The 21,242-nt window shown below is 38.4% G+C and overlaps 1 protein-coding gene across 1 annotated transcript in view; it reads left to right on the forward strand.

Moving 5' to 3' along the window:
• The window catches only part of LOC121420279 (multiple epidermal growth factor-like domains protein 8), an 85,595-nt gene that overhangs the window by 44,480 nt on the left and 19,873 nt on the right, over positions 1–21,242 (forward strand). The window contains exons 17-34 of the mRNA XM_041614854.1: positions 581–684; positions 1,234–1,362; positions 3,587–3,694; positions 4,182–4,430; positions 6,054–6,211; positions 6,887–7,097; positions 7,555–7,777; positions 8,318–8,453; positions 9,570–9,820; positions 10,230–10,474; positions 11,259–11,451; positions 12,214–12,388; positions 13,255–13,415; positions 14,966–15,110; positions 16,088–16,340; positions 17,128–17,260; positions 18,566–18,773; positions 19,718–19,938. Of these exons, the coding sequence (XP_041470788.1) occupies positions 581–684; positions 1,234–1,362; positions 3,587–3,694; positions 4,182–4,430; positions 6,054–6,211; positions 6,887–7,097; positions 7,555–7,777; positions 8,318–8,453; positions 9,570–9,820; positions 10,230–10,474; positions 11,259–11,451; positions 12,214–12,388; positions 13,255–13,415; positions 14,966–15,110; positions 16,088–16,340; positions 17,128–17,260; positions 18,566–18,773; positions 19,718–19,938 (3,303 nt within the window). The remainder of the gene's footprint in view (positions 1–580; positions 685–1,233; positions 1,363–3,586; positions 3,695–4,181; positions 4,431–6,053; positions 6,212–6,886; positions 7,098–7,554; positions 7,778–8,317; positions 8,454–9,569; positions 9,821–10,229; positions 10,475–11,258; positions 11,452–12,213; positions 12,389–13,254; positions 13,416–14,965; positions 15,111–16,087; positions 16,341–17,127; positions 17,261–18,565; positions 18,774–19,717; positions 19,939–21,242) is intronic.

Raw genomic sequence — 21,242 nt, forward strand, 5'->3', positions numbered from 1 at the left:
TGGTTTAAGAAGTGACATTGATGTTGATGATGCTTGTCTTGGTGGTGATAATAAATATGATGATGATGGTGGTGTTGATGATGGTGATGATAGTGAAAATGATGATGGTGATTGTGATAGTGGTGGTGCTGATGATGATAAATGTAATGGTAATTATGGCAATTTGAGTAAAGACATTGGCAAATTAAAACAATTATGATGACGACAATGATGGTGATGATGATAATGGTAGCAATGGTGGTAATGATGATGAAAATCATTTTGATGATAATAAGTTTTATTATGATTTAATGAAATGCTGTCACATTATATGAATACAGAGAAAAATTCAGTTGTCTCACTTTTTAGCACAAGACAGGATCACCAGTCATTGGCAAAGTCATGTGTGGTTTACAAACAGCTGAATGAAACGGCCTATCAACACCATCGTTGCATGAGCATTTTGTTCAATAGAATGACTAGGAACCTATCAGAATTGTTCTTTCATATTCGCAATTAATCACTCACCTTTGTGTTAATACCTGGCCCAGGTCTGTATTGCATTGACTTGAAATTGTTTTGTTGTATACATGTATATCAGGATCCGTTGTGTGAGTGGATGAATGCTGATGTATCCTGTACCAGGCGAGGGCGCTTTGACCACGCGTTGAAGGATCCAGGAGAGTGTCCTCCAAAGTGCCAGGAGTGAGTATCATTTTCCTTCTTTTAAACAAAAAATAGTCTTTTCTTATTATAATTTAGTATGAAATTATTTTTGTTGTTTTGACTCAAGCACATCATATATGTTGTCTCCCATTTGCATACAGTACTTGCAGTGTTATTAATAATTTCAAATCTATGAACACTTATGGGGCATTTGTGCCCTATTTAAAATCTTGTGATACTCCCCAAATCAGGTGCAAATCTTTTGATTAAATGCATATTTGTACCTGATTTGCATTCAATTTTAGCTCAGCTTTCTTACAACGCCCCATGATGCTTGAATTAGGGACTTTCCCTTGATTTGCAATCATGAATTTAGGTTTCTATGATTTATTTGTGAGAATATCCTCAAACTGAACATACTGATCTTTTTACTTGCGCATAGGTTGGCAACTGCTGAAATATATGAATTATTAGTGCAAATAGGCACAAACTCAACATACTGTCTTTTTCCATTGCACATAAGGTGACAACAGTTTTAGAGGAACATATTCTAGTGAATGATTATCATCGCTGCATTTTTTTTTACAGGATCACCGACTGCAAGAGTTGTATTGATATCAAGAACTGCGCATGGTGTGCCGACACGATGACCTGTTTACACTTTCCAACGTACATCTCTTCCTTTATCCATGGGGAGTGTTCACACTGGTTTGATCAGTAAGTATTACTGCTAATATCTATTCTTAGATTATTCTCATTATATTTGCCTGTATATTGGTTACGTGGCCTTTGGTGTCGTGAACTTACGTGTAGAATAAAGTGTTAATTGAGAAAAAAATGGAAAAAAAAGCAATGGTGATGAATGATAATGATGTTGATATAAATTTTGATATGAAGTTGATTGTGATGATAATGGTGATGGTGATAAATTCAATATAATCATAGTTACTAATTATTATGATAGCATCAAGGATGACAGGGATTGCAATGTTCATAGTTTTGATTTTGATGATGATAGTGGCGGTGATGTTGATTATGACATTCATATAGTAGTAATGGGTCCAAATGATGCCAGTGATTATTATTATTATTCAACATGTTTATACAGGATAAAAAAATAATAAAATAATGATCACAGTGAAAAAAAGCACAGACACTCTATACCACACACCAGGAGGAGAAGGAGGAAAAAAGAAGAATGAAGGAGAAAGAAGAGGAGGAGGAGAAAATGAAGGAAGATGTATTGAGCGATATTTTAAAGCTGATTATTATTAAGAATTACGGAAGAAACAGGATATTATAAGGAAGAAAAAGAACAAGTAGAAGAACAAAAAACAGCAACAACAATAACGACACAGAGGAAAATGAAAGGAAGAGGGAAAAGACAAATTAGTAAAAGAAGAAAGGACATATCAAAAAAACTTCAATCATATTATGTAAAATAGATATCTGGCAGGTATGATGAAAAAAACATGGTCAGTATCCAGGCTAAACCAGCCATATATCAGTTGCATCTTCTCTTTGACTCTCAAATGAAAGATTTTCTTTCAATTTCCTCTTAAAATGGAAAGTTTCCTATTTTTCAGATGTGTAATGTGTAAAATATCAAGTTTTGGGACTCCTATAGGCCTAGATGCCTTGGCCCTCAGCTAATACGATATGAATATTGACCACTATACTTGCTAAAGCTAGACAAGAAGTTTGTTACATTTTAGAATCTAAAATCTTTTGCATCATTATTATGGAGAATTTGTGACGAGGACGAGGTAGACACCAACATTTTCAGATTTATTTAAGGCAATGCGAAACAAAAACAAAATGGCTTACCGCATGGCACTTTCTCAAGACCAGTTGCTAACCCAGCAAGGATTTCCAACGTGCCCTCTGGATTGTCATCGATGGTTGTTGTTGAGGTTAACGCAGGCCTGAAAGTATCCACCCCAATGTATAGTTTGCTTCGAGGGTTTTTTAAATGGCTTTACTTTCCATCTCTTCATCTACGAGTATGTCCCTCTCGTGATCGGTGAACTTTTCTCGTCGTTTAATCGGCTTTGGTTTGGGAATTTCGTCAGCTTTCGTCGTCACCGTAATCCTGTAGCATTCACCTTCTTTCGTCTCGTGTGCTCTTTCTTGACTTTACACTTGAACTGTTCCAATTTCTCTTGGACATCTTCTACAGATCTTTTGATCCCTGATGCAAAGATGACCGCTCCTGCGATGTTTTGCTATGCTATCAGTGTGATTGCATGTGTAACGTTTGCTCTTGGTTTTTTTTATGATGGCTTTTCTTTCCATCACTCCATCCACGAGTATGTCCCTCTCGTGATCGGTGAAGTTTTCTCGTCATTTAATCGGCTTTCGTTTGGACATTTCGTCAGCTTTCGTCGTCACGGTAATAGCGTCTGCGTCCTTCTGATGCCAGTAGGCAGGTTGTCGAACAAGTGTAAGCTAGTGTGTGTATACTGCGGCGGGTGTATGGTGTGCTGTCTACAATTGTGACACTGCATCCCGTTTTTAAACACAACGTGCATTTCTTACTAACAGCGCATTGATAGGAGAAAATAGATGCAGAGTTTGAGGAGCTGAAGATAACACGCAGACATCACGGTTTTCAGAATACCGATTTGGGGTATGTTAGGGGGGGTTGTTAAATCAGAGAGAAAACATGATATTTAACACGAAAGTTAACACGATTTTCAGAATACCGTCCCAGAAGACTTAAGGCTCAGGTCCTTTCCTTTGGCTTGATGTCATCTCTGAATGACCTGGTAATGAGGACAAAAACCTGCACAAGTGCACCTCGTGTGAATCAAACCCAGGTTTCTGGAATCCAAAACTGAAAGTTCCTGCACTAAAGACCGAGCTATCGCTGTTCTTCCGTCATGCCTTTCCCCTTCACTATCGCGTTCATTTACAAGTATATTTGTTCTTTGTTCTTTAGGGAAGACTCTTACTGTCCATCTTGTTCTGCTCATCAGAATTGTGCTGACTGTCTGGATACCTTCCAGTGTGGTTGGTGTGGAAATACAAACGATCCAGACATTGGAGTGTAAGTTACCTCACAAATTCTTATACCTCCCTTCAGGGGACTGTTTCATGAATAGTTTTGTCAGTGATTTTTGCAGACAGATTTTACAATCTACTATGAATCCTCGCATATGATTGGCTAAGAACAAATTAGTTGGTGAAAATCACTGACAACACGTACATGTATTATAAATTCTCCCAGATTCATAAATCATTTTCAGTTTATATTACTATGAACATTTTAATTTCAATGGTCCCTATTCCACCATTCCTTTTCCACTATGATCTATAGTCTGTGTCTGAAAATCATAAAATATCATTTCAATTTTGAAAATTCTTTGTGGTCTTTACTAACAGGTGGACTCTACTGCAAGTTAGACAGTATATAGTTTTCCTATGAACTCCGAATTAACTTGAATAACTTGATAGCTAATTAAATACAGTGGTCAATATATTCAGTTAATCCCATATTGCATAAATGTGCATACCATCTAACTTTTCTCTTGCAGTTGTCAGTCTGGGGATTTTAACGGCCCCTACTCCACTATGAACTGCTCAGCCTCTGTGTCTGAAGCCCACGAGACCTCCATTCAATCGCCAGCTGACTGGTCGTACGAACAATGTCCCGATGTTGACGAATGTCGACTGGACCGACATGATTGCCATGCTAATGCTACCTGTATCAATACGTATGAGGGATTCGATTGCAGATGTAATTATGGATTCAAAGGGGATGGAAGGATCTCATGTAATAGCACGTGAGTACTGCACAAAATACCTCAAGAAGAGTGATATTTTTAAGTGTAATGAATGAGTCAGCAGTACATGAATCATGAATTAGATTTGAAGGTGTATGGATATTATGTAATGGTGTGTGAGTGTTACATATATATTTTTAGTAAAGTAAAATGAAAAAAATAATGATTTGATTGTATATGTAACAATAAAAGTAATATGCTTTCAAAGAAGATGGGGGAAAGTCTGTGATAGCATGTAAGTATTACACAGAATAATAGATAATGTAGTTTTTGTCTCACCTGCATAGCAGAGTGAGACTATAGGCGCCGCTTTTCCGACGGCGGCGGCGGCGGCGTCAACATCAAATCTTAACCTGAGGTTAAGTTTTTGAAATGACATCATAACTTAGAAAGTATATGGACCTAGTTCATGAAACTTGGCCATAAGGTTAATCAAGTATCACTGAACATCCTGCATGAGTTTCACGTCACATGACCAAGGTCAAAGGTCATTTAGGGTCAATGAACTTTGGCCGAATTGGGGGTATCTGTTGAATTCCCATCATAACTCTGAATATTTATGGATCTGATTCATGAAACTTGGACATAATAGTAATCAAGCATCACTGAACATTTTGTGCAAGTTTCAGGTCTTATGATTAAGGTCAAAGGTCATTTAGGGTCAATGAACTTTGGCCGAATGGGGGGTATCTGTTGAATTACCATCATAACTTTGAAAGTTTATTGGTCTAGTTCGTTAAACTTGGACATTAGAGTAATCAAGTATCACTGAACATCCTGTGCGCATTTCAGGTCACATGACCAAGGTCAAAGGTCAATGAACTTTGACCGAATTGGGTGTATCTGTTGAATTACCATCATAACTTTAAAATTTTATGGATCTGATTCATGAAACTTGTACATAAGAGTAATCAAGTATCACTGAACATCCTGTGCGAGTTTCAGGTCACATGATCAAGGTCAAAGGTCATGTAAGGTCAATGAACTTTGGCCATGTTGAGGTTTTGTGTTGAATAACCATCATATCTCTGTAAGTTTATTGGTCTAGTTCATAAAAAGTGGACATAAGAGTAACCATGTATCACTGAACATCTTGTGCGAGTTAGAGTAGTTTTCAAAGTCAGCACTGCTGCTATATTGAACCGCGTGATGCAGGTGAGACGGCCAGAGGCATTCCACTTGTTAGTAATAGGGGTTGCAGTATTGTATCAATCGCAGTAGTAGTAGTAGTAGTACTACTACTACTTCTACAACTTTTACTACTACTGCTGCTGTTTACTCTTACTACTGCTACTGCTACTACTACTACTACTACTAATACTACTGCTGCTGCTGCTGCTACTACTGCTACTACTACTACTACTACTACTACTACTCCTGCTGCTGCTAAAACTACTACAACTACTAGTCTACTACTATGACAACTTCTGATACCACCATGACCACAATTACTACTTACACTATACAAATGCTACCGTCCTATACTTTTAGTACTACTCTGTGTAAATAAATCTACAAATAAAACATGAAATAGAAATAATGTTAATACAACTACAATCTAGAAAGTTACGTTGGTATTGAGATGCTTGCAATTAATCTATGTCTCTCTTTCCCAACACCTAGATGCTTCCATACATGTGAGTTTGGCTACTGCAGTGGTTCACCAGACTTTGAGTGTATCTGTGACCTTGGCTGGACTGGGGTCAGCTGCAACGTAAGCTGCGGATGCAACAATCACAGCACCTGTGTCAATGGGGTGGGACTGTGCGACCAATGTCAAGGTAATGTACCAGTTTATAGATACCTTGTATCCGAGATGATGGCTTCAATTATTCAAATGTCACTAAGGCACTTGCCTAAGATTCCCTATTAGTTGACCTTGTTACTCCTCTTACAGTCTTGGAGATTTTGTGCCCTTTTTTATTATTTCTTTTTTCCCATCAGGACTGTAATATAGAAATATGTTGTATCTCTGTTGAATCTTTCAAAAATATTCTTAAAACCTTTCTTTTTACTTCTTAATTTCTTGTATGCGCCCTGAGCACTCTACAGAGTGGATTTGGCGCTTTATAAATCACATGCATTATTATAATGATTAAATATGCCTTAAAAGAAAATGGCCTTATCCTAAAATTATAGAAATCTTAGTTTTGAAATGATCTCTTAATACCAACAGTTATTTTCAAATATTGGGAAGTCTTTTTGCTATCTTTTTATGCACTTACATATAGATCAGATCAAGTACTCCGTATCGGAAGTGCTTCATGAATTGCTTTTGATTCCTTTGAAAAGTAAATGCAGGCAGCGGGATATTATGGAACACAACGATTTTTGTGCAGTGAGAGCAGGCACTCACAATGTACACAATGTTTTGCATTAGTATCCTTAGTTTGTTTGAAATGAGATACTGATATCGATTTCTTCTAAACAATCATACCATATCATCCCTCGTACAGAATGGTCTACCGGCTCCCACTGCCAGTATTGTTTACCAGGTAGCTATGGCGATGCTACTTCACCCACTGGCTGCGTGGAGTGTGATTGCCATGGTCATGGGAATGCTTCTTTGGGAAACTGCGATGGAACGACAGGTGTCTGCTACTGTACTGGTAACACACTGGGAGACCACTGTGAGACGTGTGAAGAAGGCTTCTTCGGGGAACCACAGTAAGTGTGATTGTGTATAATAGAGTACCGAAGTGTGATGTGAATTTTCACTCTTTGCATGTCAACGTTTTTGATACCATATTCTGGTTGAGCATGATATAAAAGCACCACAACCCAAATTTGGTAGGAATCGATCTAAGGGGCCCCAAGATATGACCTTGTGAATACATTATTAGCCCCATTGAATTCAATGTATCATTGGCCTAGTTCCTAATATTTCAGGTTTTTTAAATCATGCTCAACCAAATTATGGTATAAAATATGCTGAAATGCTAAAACAGATTTTGTGACATCATCACTTTGGTACACTATCATGATGATGATTTTAATGATGATGGTAATGATGGTGATGATGACGTCGATGGTGATGATGACGGTGCGTTTACTGCTGCTGCTGATGATGGTGGTAATCATTGTTTTATGTTTTAAACATTTTTATTTTTTTTTATCTTGTCAGGAATGGAGGGAAATGCTACCAGAAGTGCAATGGGCGATCCATAATGACCAACGTTCATTCTTCAAGACTAGGTTCTTTTGAGGGTCTTGGTGTGCAGGATCCCAACCATGGATACTGTCTGTGGGTCCTGACTACCTTCGACAGTCTGGTCCAAGCTTCTGGAGCACTCAGCTCTCCTGGAGCCATAACACTTACAGTAGACACCCTGGATGTAGAGTGTGGGGTGAGTATAGTCAATAAGAACAAGGGGGTGATGGTATCTTTAACAGTCTTGTTCCAAGTTTCTGTGGCACTCAGCTCTCCTGGAGCCATTAAACTTACAGTAGATACCCTGGATGTAGAGTGTGGGGTGAGTATAGTCAATAAGATCAGGAATGGGGGCACCTTCAACGGTCTAGTCCATGCGTCTTGGGCACCTAGCTCCCGTAGAGCCATAACAATTACAGTAGATACCCTCGATGTATAGTGTGGGGTAAGCATAGTCAATAAGAACAAGGGAGATGAGGCATCTTCAGAATTGCGGACCAAGTTTCTGGGGCACTCAGCTCTCCTGGTGCCATAACACTTACAGTCAATACCCTTGGTGTAGAGTGTTTAGTGAGTAAAGTTAAGAACAAGACAGGGTTAGGGCACCTACAGTCTGGTGCAAACGTAACACTATGTATGACCAGTAGAAGAGGATATTAAACCATATGTAGATATCTCTACTTTAGCAAGAGTAGTTGAAGATGATTTCATTTCTGTGTTTTCTCGTCCCTTCCAGAGAGATTACGTTCATGTCTACGATGGCATCCCTCAACATCTGTGGGAAAACTTTGGTGTATCTATGGAAAGTCAAGAGATTGGGGCTTACTGTGGTCACTCGTCCAGCTCAGACATCAAAACAACTGCATATTCAGGTATGTAACATTACATGCGACCTCCCTGCACAAAATACTTGATAATTCACCTGAAATTAATATGTAGATTTCAATACAGTACAATGTTAAAAGAAACAGACTGTAAGAGTTTAAATGATGTATTCTTGAACCTTGCAAAACTTGGCCAGCTACAAATTGTATACCCACGCATCTATTTTATTCAATGCAAATTCAGACCTGATATGGTGATTGTGCATTTTGCTGTTATTGCACCCTCCCTCTGAAACAAACTCCTCACCAATATTCAAAATGGTCCTTTTGTTGGTATATCTTATCCCTATTAAAATCTTGCCTTTTATAGTTGTTATCAAAGTGTTTCATATTCTCTCGAGGTCCCATGAGAGGGGCTGAATAGATGCATTACTACAGGATACTAGGACACCTGGGTCCCGTCTGAAAAAGATTTGCGATTGATCCGATCACCCACAATTATGGAAAGCCAGCAATGCCAACATCTAGACTACATGTTTGTTCAAAATGTTTTCTTGATATGGTGTATGCTATTACATTCATCATTGCCTTGATATTTTAGAGTGCATCCTCTTTTTTTTACAAGGGACACTGCAAATTTCTGGGAGGAAAAATTATGACAATAATGGATTTCCAATATAGTTCAGATTGATCAAATCAATCGTAACTCTTTGTAAGACAGGACCTTGCAACACCACCGGTCTACCAAATGTGCTTTTGCTCAAGAAAGTTTTGATAATAATAATAATGGTATATTTACCCAGGGTAGCCACTTCAGTTCAGAAAACTGTTCTCCCAGCGGGCCCTGCTATTATTAGTACCCGGTTAAGCTAAGCTACCTATTCAGGTGCACACAGCTTTTTGAGGAATTACTTCCTGCCGGTTGGTTCCCATTTACCTCACCTGAGTCGAGTGCAGCACACTGTGGATGAATGCCTTGCTGAAGGAAATTACGCCATGGCTGGGATTTGAACCTGCGATCCTCTGTTTCAAAGTCCAGAGACTAATCCACTGAGCCAGACGTTTCATTGTGGTGGATGGTGAATGCATAGATACATTACCATTAATGCGTGTACATGCACAATGAAAAATAATCAAACTTGAATTCCATTTACTACTTCGCAGGTGTAATGACAATTGCCTTCCAAGCCAACGTCAGTGCGACATCGCCGACGCAGGGCTTCACCGCGGTCTACGACGTCCGCACCTGCCAGGAGGATTGCGACGGTAACTGGCACTGTGCCAACGAAGACGAGGATGAAGTGGAGGACGATCAGGTGTGCGAATGCAGGGCGGGGTTTACCGGCGATGACTGCGAGGAGGAGATATGCCCTGACGACTGTGGGTTGCTTGAGGGGCGTGGCATGTGTAATGATGTGAGTAGCTTGAATGGTTTATATTCATCTGATCTACCAGCAGTGGGCCTTCCTCTGTGGTAACCCTAAAACTCTTTATAGTCCCTTGGTATTTCAGTACGGGGTGGGGGCATTATGTCCCCCAAGATCTTGGCTGCAGATCATACACAACAGAAATTTGCACGATGAAAGAAAATGATGTATTCTGTGTGTTTGCATAACTAGACTTTTCCTAAATCAATTTTTATATGAATAAATTATGCAAATTTGTCTATGGAATTTGAATATGACTGTGAATCTATAAATTCTTTCAGTGGACAAAATGTAGCTAAAACACCACAGCCAGTTTTGTCAATAAGAAGTCAAGTTCAACACCAATCATCATACCTCAAGCTGTCCTACATAAATGCATTCTCTATATTCCTTCCAGCATCTACTCCTTTGCATATGCAACGAGGGCTACAGCGGTGCTGCGTGTGATATCGTTACAACGCCCTCAAAGTCTGATTCGAAAGCAGTGTGGTCTCTTCTCTACGACGCCAATCGGCTGAGCTCTAACTCTAACGTTGGTCCGACCAGTCGTATGGGTCACACCATGGTTGCGGACGGGGATGGCAAGTTCTGGCTGTTTGGAGGTTACTCCCAGGATAATCAACGCTTGAATGATGTCTGGAGGTATGATATATTTAATTTGGGCCAGAAGTTTACATGCCTCTGAAATTATACAAAATCTGTACACTTGCAAAACATAAAATTAACTTTATTTTGAAAATTCTGACACATGGTATTAAAGAAAGTGAATTCACCCTGCTCGTTCATTATACTGTCATGTCACCAGGAGCCGGAGACAACTTCAATTTTTTTTTTCATTTTAGAAAAACATTAAGAAAATCTTTCCCAAAATACCTATTTGTGCTTGTGTAATTTCTTTGTGCAAACATTTCATATATTACTTATGTTTGTTTCATGGTGATCAGGGCCCAGTCTTACAAACAGTTACAATTGATCCAATCAATTGTAACTATGGACGGCCAGCAACGTCAACATCTATTATACATGTTCGTTCAAAATATTTTCTAGCTATGATTGATATTCATGCATTCATCGTATTTTTGAAAATTCACTGTTTGTCTTTGCATACAGAGGACATTGTGCAAGCTTTTTGTAGAAAAAAAATTATGATACTGATGGATTTCCATAGCATTACGATTGATTGGATCAATTGTAACTCTTTTTAAGACAGGGCCCTGATTAGAAATGAAATATAAGTCATAGATAGAATGTTGGTAGAGGGCATGTATTGAGGAGGAATACTCATGTTTTCTTAAGGGTCCTCGAGTAACATGTGGCTGGTCTATTTCAGCCATTTTATATTTAAAAAATATGCAATAATCAGAAGAAAAGAATCATTTAACCTTTTTACAATCATTTTTTTACTGTTTAATTTCTACGTCATTAGCTACGACCCATCATCATCCCAGTGGACGCACCATTCAACAGCAAACGCTCTGGCGCCCTCTGCCCGTAACTACCATGCAGCTACGTACGTAGCCCCTGATAAGATGATCGTCAGTGGAGGGCTGTCTGATAGCGAGGTCATGAGTGACTGGTGGATGTTTTCACTGACACAACACACATGGTCTGATATAGTGGTAAGAGGAATAGTTTCTTTTAATGTTGACATGTTGTCATTCTTACTTGGTTGTTTTCATTTTCCATTCTTCAATATCCTCCCATCCTTTGTTCTTTTTCAGATCAAGTACATAATGATATTTTCTATTTTTCCCTATGGCAGTATTGCAACAATTTATTTTTAATCAATTGCAAATGTCACTTGCAAATTTACAGGGAATGGATCAATTTTAGCTAAAGCAAATCAATCCTTGGTACAACAAGCACACCAGTGATTACAAATTTTAAATTAGTCACAAGACTTAGGATTACTGTCAGGACCAAACATTGACTTGCGCGATTGATTCCAAGTTTCATTAAACACTCCACCCTAGAAACTGTGATTGTTGATGGGGCTACCCTTTTAAAATTAAAGGAAATAAATAAGTAACTAATTGAACATATCATTGGTAAGAGGAAGTCATTTGTTCTGAGTTTTATGAAGTGAAAATACCACTAGCATACAGATCTGTCGGTGAAAGACCATTTCATGAAACGTGCCACTCAACAATATGCATATCCTCTATAGACTGAACACACTGAAATTTACCAATGACTTTTCCAGTTTGTTTTTGTTAATTTGTTTTCAGGCCCTTATTACATGTAGATGACCAAGAAATATATTTATAGCATGCCATACAGTTACGATAGACATTTTTGTCATCGGGATTTAGTACCCACGATTGGCTCGTGTAAAAATCTGAGAATAAACCAAGATTTCCCATTGATTTTGCTTCTTTCAGAACCCCATAGATGACCTAGAGATAGCAGGGCATACAATGACCATGGTTGACGATAGAACCCTTATCGTCATCGGAGGCTACTCACCATCGATGGGCCTGATGTCAGAAATCATTCACTTTGACACAAATACACTGACTGGTCATTTCAAGTCATCTCAGGGAACTCCACCAACAGGTATGTATTAAAAAAAATTGTTTTTAAAAATCTTTCTTGATGCATAGTGTTTACATTGATGATGAATATTAAATGTGAATATCATAGAGCTTCTGTAGGGATGGAGGCACAATGGCTCAGTCGGTAGAGCAAGGGTTTCAGATTCCGGTGCCCGGGTTTGATTCCCACTTGGTGCGCTAGTGCCCTTTGGTAAGGCATAAATCCTCATCAGGTCCCTCTGAGAGGACCTTAAGCTGTCGGTCCTGTGGTTTCTTAGCAATCAGGCAAAAAAATCTCTACCAAACCAAATGTCTATTTTTCTCCTTTTCTATTAAAATCACTAGTTGTAGGTTATTTTGTGTTCCGCACACAGAAAGCCGTGAACTAGATATCTGAAGATTGCAATGTTATCACCATCAGTATTCAGTTCATTTGTAGCAACATGTGTGCAATGGTACTAAGCTCTCCACAGAACGAAAGCCTGACATTCTATTCAAGTTGGCTTGATCAAATTAATTCGTTATCTAGTTTCGTTTTTTTTTTTCATGGAATGATTTCAAATCTTACAAATGGTAATATGTAGGTACATTTTTATCACTTTTTCCCAATCAATTTAATTCCGCCATGGTTCAATATCTTATTCTAAACTTGGATCTTTAATTCATGATTTTGAGCATTTATCTACATTTGCCTCTCTACACCGAGGTGTAGTAAATGGGCCCTGGTAGGAAGGAATTTGTTTAATGTATGAGCCTTTGTTTAGGGTAGCCGTGCTCATGCCAGGGAAACAATATACAAAGCTAAGAAACATTCTATTTATCACTATTTGAATTTTAGCATATTGCCCTTATAATGATTATTTGTTTCTTACAATTATTATTTTACAGGTATATTTGGTCATTCTGCCGTGTGGCATAACGAGACAAATACCATCTATGTGTTTGGGGGTTACCGGTTCCACCTACAAGCCCTTGCAATCTCTGACAAGCTCTATGCCTATCACGCCCCATCGGCTGGCTGGAGTATACTGGCTTCAGAAGGATATAAGGTGAGATGACAGAGAGATTGGAGTGAAATGGGGAAGGGGGTAAAGAATAGAAATAGGGGGAGGGGTGAGATCTATTTGCCGTGCCCCATCATCAGGCTGGAGTATACTGCCCTTAGGAAGGTATAAGGTAACAATACAGAGAAATTAGAAATGTGATTGAAATGTAATAGAGGGTTAAAGAGAAATTCCAGTAGTTGCAGTAAACACTGATTTCATGAGAAAGTCTGTAAGGCAAAGCTTAATTGTCAGTATATCATCGAGGATCTAGATCTGGTACAGTTACATTAAAGGTCAAGTCCACCTCAGAAAAATGTTGATTTAAATCAATAGAGAAAAATCAGACAAGCACAATGCTGAAAATTTCATCAAAATCGGATGTAAAATAAGAAAGTTATGACATTTTAAAGTTTCGCTTATTTTCAACAAAATAGTTATATGAACGAGCCAGTTACATCCAAATGAGAGAGTCGATGACGTCACTCATTCACTATTTCTTTTGTTTTTTATTGTTTGAATTATACAATATTTCAATTTTTACGAATTTGATGATTAGGACCTCATTGCCTGAAGCACAAAATGTTAAAATAATGGAATTCCACGTGTTCAGGGAGGAATGAAACTTCATTTCACATGACAATGACGAGAAAATGAAAATATTTCATATTTCATATAATAAAATACAAAAGAAATAGTGAGTGAGTGATGTCATCAACTCTCTCATTTGGATGTAACTGGCTCGTTCATATAACTATTTTGTTGAAAATAGCGAAACTTTAAAATGCCATAACTTTCTTATTTTACATCCGATTTTGATGAAATTTTCAGTGTTATGCTTGTTGAATTTTTCTCTTTTTATTCAAATCAAGTTTTTGTTGGGGTGGACTTGTCCTTTAACTGAACTTTGTGAAATCTTGAAATCTACGCTGAAAAATGTTCACACCGAAGATCCCCAACACAGATAAGCACATGTGGGACAATGAATAATTATTGCTTAGAGCGTCGGGCACGATGCTCTACCCGAATCCTGTGCTTATTTGCTCATTTCTCAGCAATTACACAATTTCTTCCAGAATTCTTTGGCACATGCGTTTTATTTATACAAACAGACACTTTGTGGTCATTGTATTGGATTCTGTACGAACTCATTTTGATATCGTTACCAAAACTAGCATTTACCTTTAAAACAGAAGTTTTTGGAGTCGGTCTGGAAGGGTGAATCAGAAATATTACCTTGTTGAAGTAGCTAGCTTACAAGTACAGTAGATTTGGGATAATCGTGATGTATGCAGTTGACACACACAAAAAGATTATCCTGAAAAAAAATAGTGAGTGGAGAAAAGAAAGCAAAACCAAATTGAGTCCATGTGCCTATCTTTAGATATACACTTTTAATCAAGCACTCCAAACTACCCTCCATTCTTTATTCTGTTGCAAGAGGTTGATACTTGTTAGTAAGTGTATGAAAGGGAAACTACTTGCATTGCATCCATGGGCTGAATTATGTTTTGATGAATACTGACAATATTGTTTGTTTTATTTTCTTGTGACAGCCGGAAGCACGGATGTACCACTCGGCAGTGACCTTCTCTAACTACATGCTTGTGTTGGGAGGCTTTGCGGAGGGAGAGGAACTCAACGATAACGTACTGGTCTACCACTACTCCTGCAATAAGTGGCAATCTTTAGATGGACAAGGTAATGCATGTACAGTTGTGTGTGTTGAGTTTATATTTTCAGACGTTTATCAGTCAGATATGATTATTTACGTCTGTGACTGACCTTTAATGTCTCCATCCGAACACCGTGCCAAGGGTTCGAACCTCTGCATCGAAAACCTGTCTATAAAGACCACTGGCTCATGAAGACTATTTTCTTGTCTCCTATGAGCGGTCTTTATAGGCAGATCTCAATATACAATAGACTCTGCGTAAGTCAACCCTCAAAAAGTCAATTGCTCTCCCAAGTCCCAAAGCTCTTTTTTTTCAAGAACCAGACTATGTTTACATCTTGTAAGTCAAATTTTGCCTGAGTTGAATAGATTTCCGTGATCCCAAAACATTGTCTGTTCAAAAAGAGTAGCAATCTTTTTTTTTGCGGTGAAGTGATTAACTCTTTTTATTAACTCCATTTACTTTGTAATTCAATCTATAGATCATGCAAATAACATTAAACAAATCCTAGCATCGAGCATAACTTTACAGACACTCTTATGACAGATTGTGTTGTTAGTTTTCTCAAACTTCATTTAACCAGTCAACCTCAGTAGATTCGTCTGTCTTTGAATAAAATATCTACAATAAGTTACCGTCGTCCTTCTTCATCCCAGGTTGGTCCACTGGAGCCCAACCCAGGGCTCTTTACAGATTAATATTCAGACACTCTTATGACAGATTGTTTTTGTAGTGTCTTCAAACTTCAATTAACCAATCAACCTCGGCAGATTCACCGGTTTTGAATAAAATAAGTACAAGAAGTTATCGTCGTCCTTCTTTATCCCAGGTTGGTCCACTGGAGCCCAACCCAAGGCTCTTTACAGATTAATATTCAGACACTCTTATGACAGATTGTGTTTGTAGTGTCTTTTAACTTCAATAAATCGATCAACCTCGGCAGATTCACCTGTTTTGAATAAAATAAGTATAATAAGTTACCGTCTTCCTTCTTTATCCCAGGTTGGTCCACTGGAGCCCAACCCAGGGCTCTCCACAGCCACGCAGCCACCACCAAAGACGACACCGTCTACCTCTTCGGGGGCTACGATGGCTCCACCTACGGATCCATGAACACAGCCGACATGCCCTCGGATCTCTGTAACCTGCATACCACCAGTGAGGGATGTTTAGCTTCGCCGGGATGCTCGGCGTGCGTGATGAGTAATTCCACGTTGGTAGCTTGCTTCTCGTATGATGATGACTCATCCACTAGGTGAGGGAGTGATTCATTTTGCAACCTTATTTTATAATCGATGAAGTAGTGTATTGCTCGTATAACAATTTAGATTTTCTAAATGGAAAAAAAACCTCCACAAAGGTGTAGGGGATGGCGATGTTAGTGATTTGGCCTTGGGTAAATGCCGTTATTATACCTTCCAACATTTTCTGAAATAACCATCAAAGACTGCATTTGTTATGGAGTATTTAAATACTTCTAATATCGACTATGAGGCACTATATAAGCAATTACAGTTGGCACAATCACAATTTGTGTTTAAAGAGAAATGCCAGTAGTTGCAGTAAACACTGATTTCATGAGAAAGTCTGTAAAACCAGGCTTAATCGTCAGTATATCATCAAGGATCTAGATCTGGTACAGTTACATAAACTTCTTGAAATCTACGCTGAAAAATGTTCACACTGAAGATCACCAACACAGATAAGCACACGTGGGAAAGTGCATTAATATTGCTGGAATAAAGACCCGACGGAAGTGACCGAATCCGCGCTTATTTTGCTTATTTCTCAGCAATTACAAAATTTCTTCCAGAATCCTTTGGTACATATTTTTTATCCATACAAACAGACATTTGGGTGGTCATGATATTACATTCTGTAAAAAGTCATTTTGAGATCGTTACCAATACTGGAATTTATCTTTAAGTTGAATGTTTCACAATTATCTTTAAGACAGAACACAGACAAAAAAACTCTAAATTTGCCAAGCGTATGATAAAATGATTTATAAATCCTTTTATTGCTTTGAATGTCTTTCATAGCTGTGAGTCTCCGAACCAGTTGTTGAATGGTACATCATGCAACGATGCATTGATTGAAGGGAGGAACTGTAGTAAGCTAACCATCTGCAGTGAGTGTATTACGGTCTATCCATCACATCTATCAGCACAACAGGTAAAATACCGTCATTGCCATGAATGAATTCTGATCCATTTCTATCTTTCCATTGTGCAATATTTCCATCAGTGTAGTCTTATCATACAGGCCCACTTGATCGATGACACAATAATTCACTACTTACTTCGTTCATTATGTATTTCTACATATTACTTCATTTATTATTTCCATTATTTCTTTCCATTTCTTTGTATTTTCCAAGGGGTACTAAACACTAAGGATAGATATCAGACAGTAAATTTTCTGCCATATGCACAGTGTTCATGTACGTTATAATAGTCTATGCCCTTAATAAACTACATGAAAAGTTTGGGGTTAGAAAAAAAGAATGTTTGAATGTTTTTTTTCTAGTTGTAAAAAAAAGAAAAAAAACTTCTTCCCTAGTGTGGAATGGGCTGAAAATTTCAGGATATAATCTCTCCAATCACTAAGTGTTTTAGTTGAATGCTGAAATAACTTTTTTTTTTAAAGAAAAAGGGTTATATACATCTGAATGTGGTACATTGTATTTTCAAATTTCGACAAACAATCATCTGCTGAAAATATAATAAGTAGACACTTCACCTTTGTAAGATTTTGGAATGTTGATGATACTTGGATATAATTCATATTTCGATCCTCGACCAAAGCTTCAGATGGGCTGTTAAGAGTTTTGAGCCCTGTCTTAAAAAGAGTTGCAATTGATCTGATCGATGGCAAGTATGGAGGGTCAGCATTGTCGACATCTATTATGCATGTTTGTTCGAAATATTTTCTAGCTATGATGTATATTCATGCATTCATCGTTGTCTTGAAAATTCACTGTGCTTCTCTTTGTTTACAAAGGACATTGTGCACATTTCCTGTAGAAAAGAATTATGACACTGATGGATTTCCATAGAGTTACGATTGATTGGATCAATCATAACTCATTGTAAGACGGGGCTCTGGTACACCAGTCAGATCATGGACCTTTTACATTGCTCCGTCATCAGTAGATTGAGTCCAAGTGTCAACTCCACTTGTTATGTTCTTTATTATAGATGGGTTGGTCTGAAAGGGGGAGGGGATGGTTAGAGGGACGGGGTTTGTCAGAGGAGGAGGGGAGACCGAAAAAGGCACCAAAGAAGCAAGAGATGGAGGAGAGTAGGAGGGTTTCACTCTGGTCGAGTGAGGCGGATGCACCAAATAAAGTAAAATTGGAGATAGGGGGTGATCTCTTTAGAGTGCGAGGGGTATTTGGCCACCCCCGTGGTCGGGGACTAACTGGACATTAAACCTGGATGACTGACTATAGCATCATCGTATTATTCTTGTTCCTAGACCTGTAAGTGGTGTTACAACTGCCCCGATGGTGCCTGCATCCCGTCTGGTGCTAACTGCATGGAGGAACACAACTGCCAGGTGGAGACCCAGAAGGAGGTCCGTGATAGAAGTCAGTGTTCTGAGACTGACTGTGAAGCAAGTGATTGCACCAAGTGTACCACAGGAAACAGCCCGTGTGTTTGGACCAGGCAGTTTAAACGTTCAAGTAAGCGTCTCAGATACCTATTGTTCAACAATTAGAGAATGATAATAATAGTAATATGCATTTGTATAGCACCATCTATCTAGAAAAAAAATCCCTATTAGCACTATTATCATTCCCCGGCTTTAGCTCGAGCTGCCTTTGACCGCTCAGTGCATTCAAGGAATTAATCCTATCGGTACCCATTCACCTCACCTGGGTTGAGTGCAGCACAATGAGGGTAAATTTCTTGCTGAAGGATATTTCATGGCCGAAATTCCAACCTGTGACCCTTTGATCGAAAGATGAGAGTCAGAACTGCTAGACCATGACAGATAATCGTTGATCAGTTCATATACATGTATGTATTTGAGTTAACCAACTGGAAATACAGCCAATTTGTAATTAGACTGCACTATTGGGAGACCAAATGGAAGAATGACTTGGATTAGACTAAGTGGGATGAGACCAAACAGAAATAGGCTAATTGGGCACAGATCACATGGTGGTTAACCTCTTTTGCTGACCTAGATTGCACATTTCCCAGAGCTGCCAACCAGTACGTTTTTGACATATTTAGTACGTTTTTGCAACCAAAATACGGCGGTACGTCTTTTTTTTAATACGATATGAAAAGAAATAAAAAATCATCTCTGTATGTCTCTTCAATGTTTCTTCAATCATTTTGTTAAAACAAGGGTGAAATATACACATGTTTCAAAGTTTTTTTTTTTTCATCTGCATGAGCAGTGCGCAATTTGGCTTGCAAGCAGCTTGAGCGCTGCGATGAGCACGCGCGCCATGCGTTTTATTATGAAATACACTCTTTGGGGGGAAAAATACATTTTTTTTATCACAGAATACACTTTTTCATTCCCAGAGGTTTGCAGGTCTGATTTCCTGTATAAAACTTACAGCTTTACAAAACACCCTCAAGTTTCACACCATATCGCGCCTTATTCTTTCAGGTGAGACAAGGCGCCTCCTGAACTACCGTCCCATCTACGACTGGAATTGCTTCAGTAACCACCTACTCCAGGTGGCACCCCCCCACTACAACATCTCTGCGATCCCTCCCCTATCCTGCCCCACCCCATGCCATCGGCATACAACCTGTGGGGAGTGTCTGACTTCGCAGGGGGCCGATGGGGGCTGGCAGGAGTGCATGTGGAGCCCTTGGCTTAACCAGGTAAAATTCAAAGGCCCATATAAGCCAGTTCGTAGTTCCTTTCTGCGCATGATCAAAAGATTCTACGCATGATCAGAAGAAGGTCATTTGTACTAAAGTGACATTGTGCTTTAAAATCTAATGAGATAAGCACCAACTTTGATGTCTTGATTATTCATATATTCTTTTGAATTGTCGTTTTCATTTACATCCACAAAAAACTATGCTTCCACGAACGACTGGTATTTCACAGTTTGCCAAGTGCATTGTGCAACATGCTAAGATATGCATTCAAAGTAGGAATGCAACAAATACCTTCATAAAGTGTTCATTGGTTTGCTGTTCTAGTCACCTGGTCTATTCAATTTCTTCATCCTGCTGTGTAAGGCAAGCTTATGTAATATCTTGCTTTGAAATCTGCCTATCATGATGAAAGAAATGAAAGGTCATTTGACCAAAATTGCCCATGAAGTAACTACGAACTGGTCTATTCTGAAGTCTGGTTTAAATTAAACTCCGGTTTAAATTTGTGGTTAAAGTATGGATAGCCAATTGTTACACAAATCGCTAACAGTAGAGATATGATATTTCACCTCATTTGGCTCTCAAATCATTCATAAATGTCTAGGAAGTATAGATTCTTGTCTTCACCATCGATGAATCAGGAAGAGCACAGTAAACATAAGAAACATGATAAAATTTTGACACTTATGGCTTCCCATAATGTTAGCACATAATTTTAGCACATGGTCTAAGTTAAACCCAACTTCAGAATATGGGCCAAATTGTTTTGTTTTCTCAGTAAAACCTCTATATAAAATCAAATATAATACAAAGTTAAAAATACATGTATTACATACAAATTGGTGTACGAGACAGTCTAAAAATTGCATTTTGATTCAGAATCGTACTGAGGGGTAGTAGCCAAAAAGGAAAAGAATCCTTATATTTAGGCCGACCCATTAATCTCTTATTCACAGACTCTAATAACTTGTACTTGTTAACCATATAATAATTATATTAAGAGGTATTTATATAGCGCCATCTATATATTCTATTCCGAGGCATGGCGTTATTATCATTATTACCCCAGCTTTAGCTTGAGCTGCCTTTCTGCTGGGTATCAATTCGAATCACCAGGGTTGAGTGCAGCACAATGTGGATGAATTTCTTGCTGAAGGAAATTATGCCATGGCTGGGATTCGAACCCACGACCCTTTGTTTCAAAGTCAGAAGACTAATCCACTGGGCCACAACACTCCACATGACATATAACATCATTTGAGTATGTGGAGAATGTAAAAATTATCAGTGTATGGGATAAG

Source organism: Lytechinus variegatus, chromosome 8 (assembly GCF_018143015.1).
Source record: "Lytechinus variegatus isolate NC3 chromosome 8, Lvar_3.0, whole genome shotgun sequence".
NCBI lineage: Eukaryota > Metazoa > Echinodermata > Echinoidea > Temnopleuroida > Toxopneustidae > Lytechinus > Lytechinus variegatus.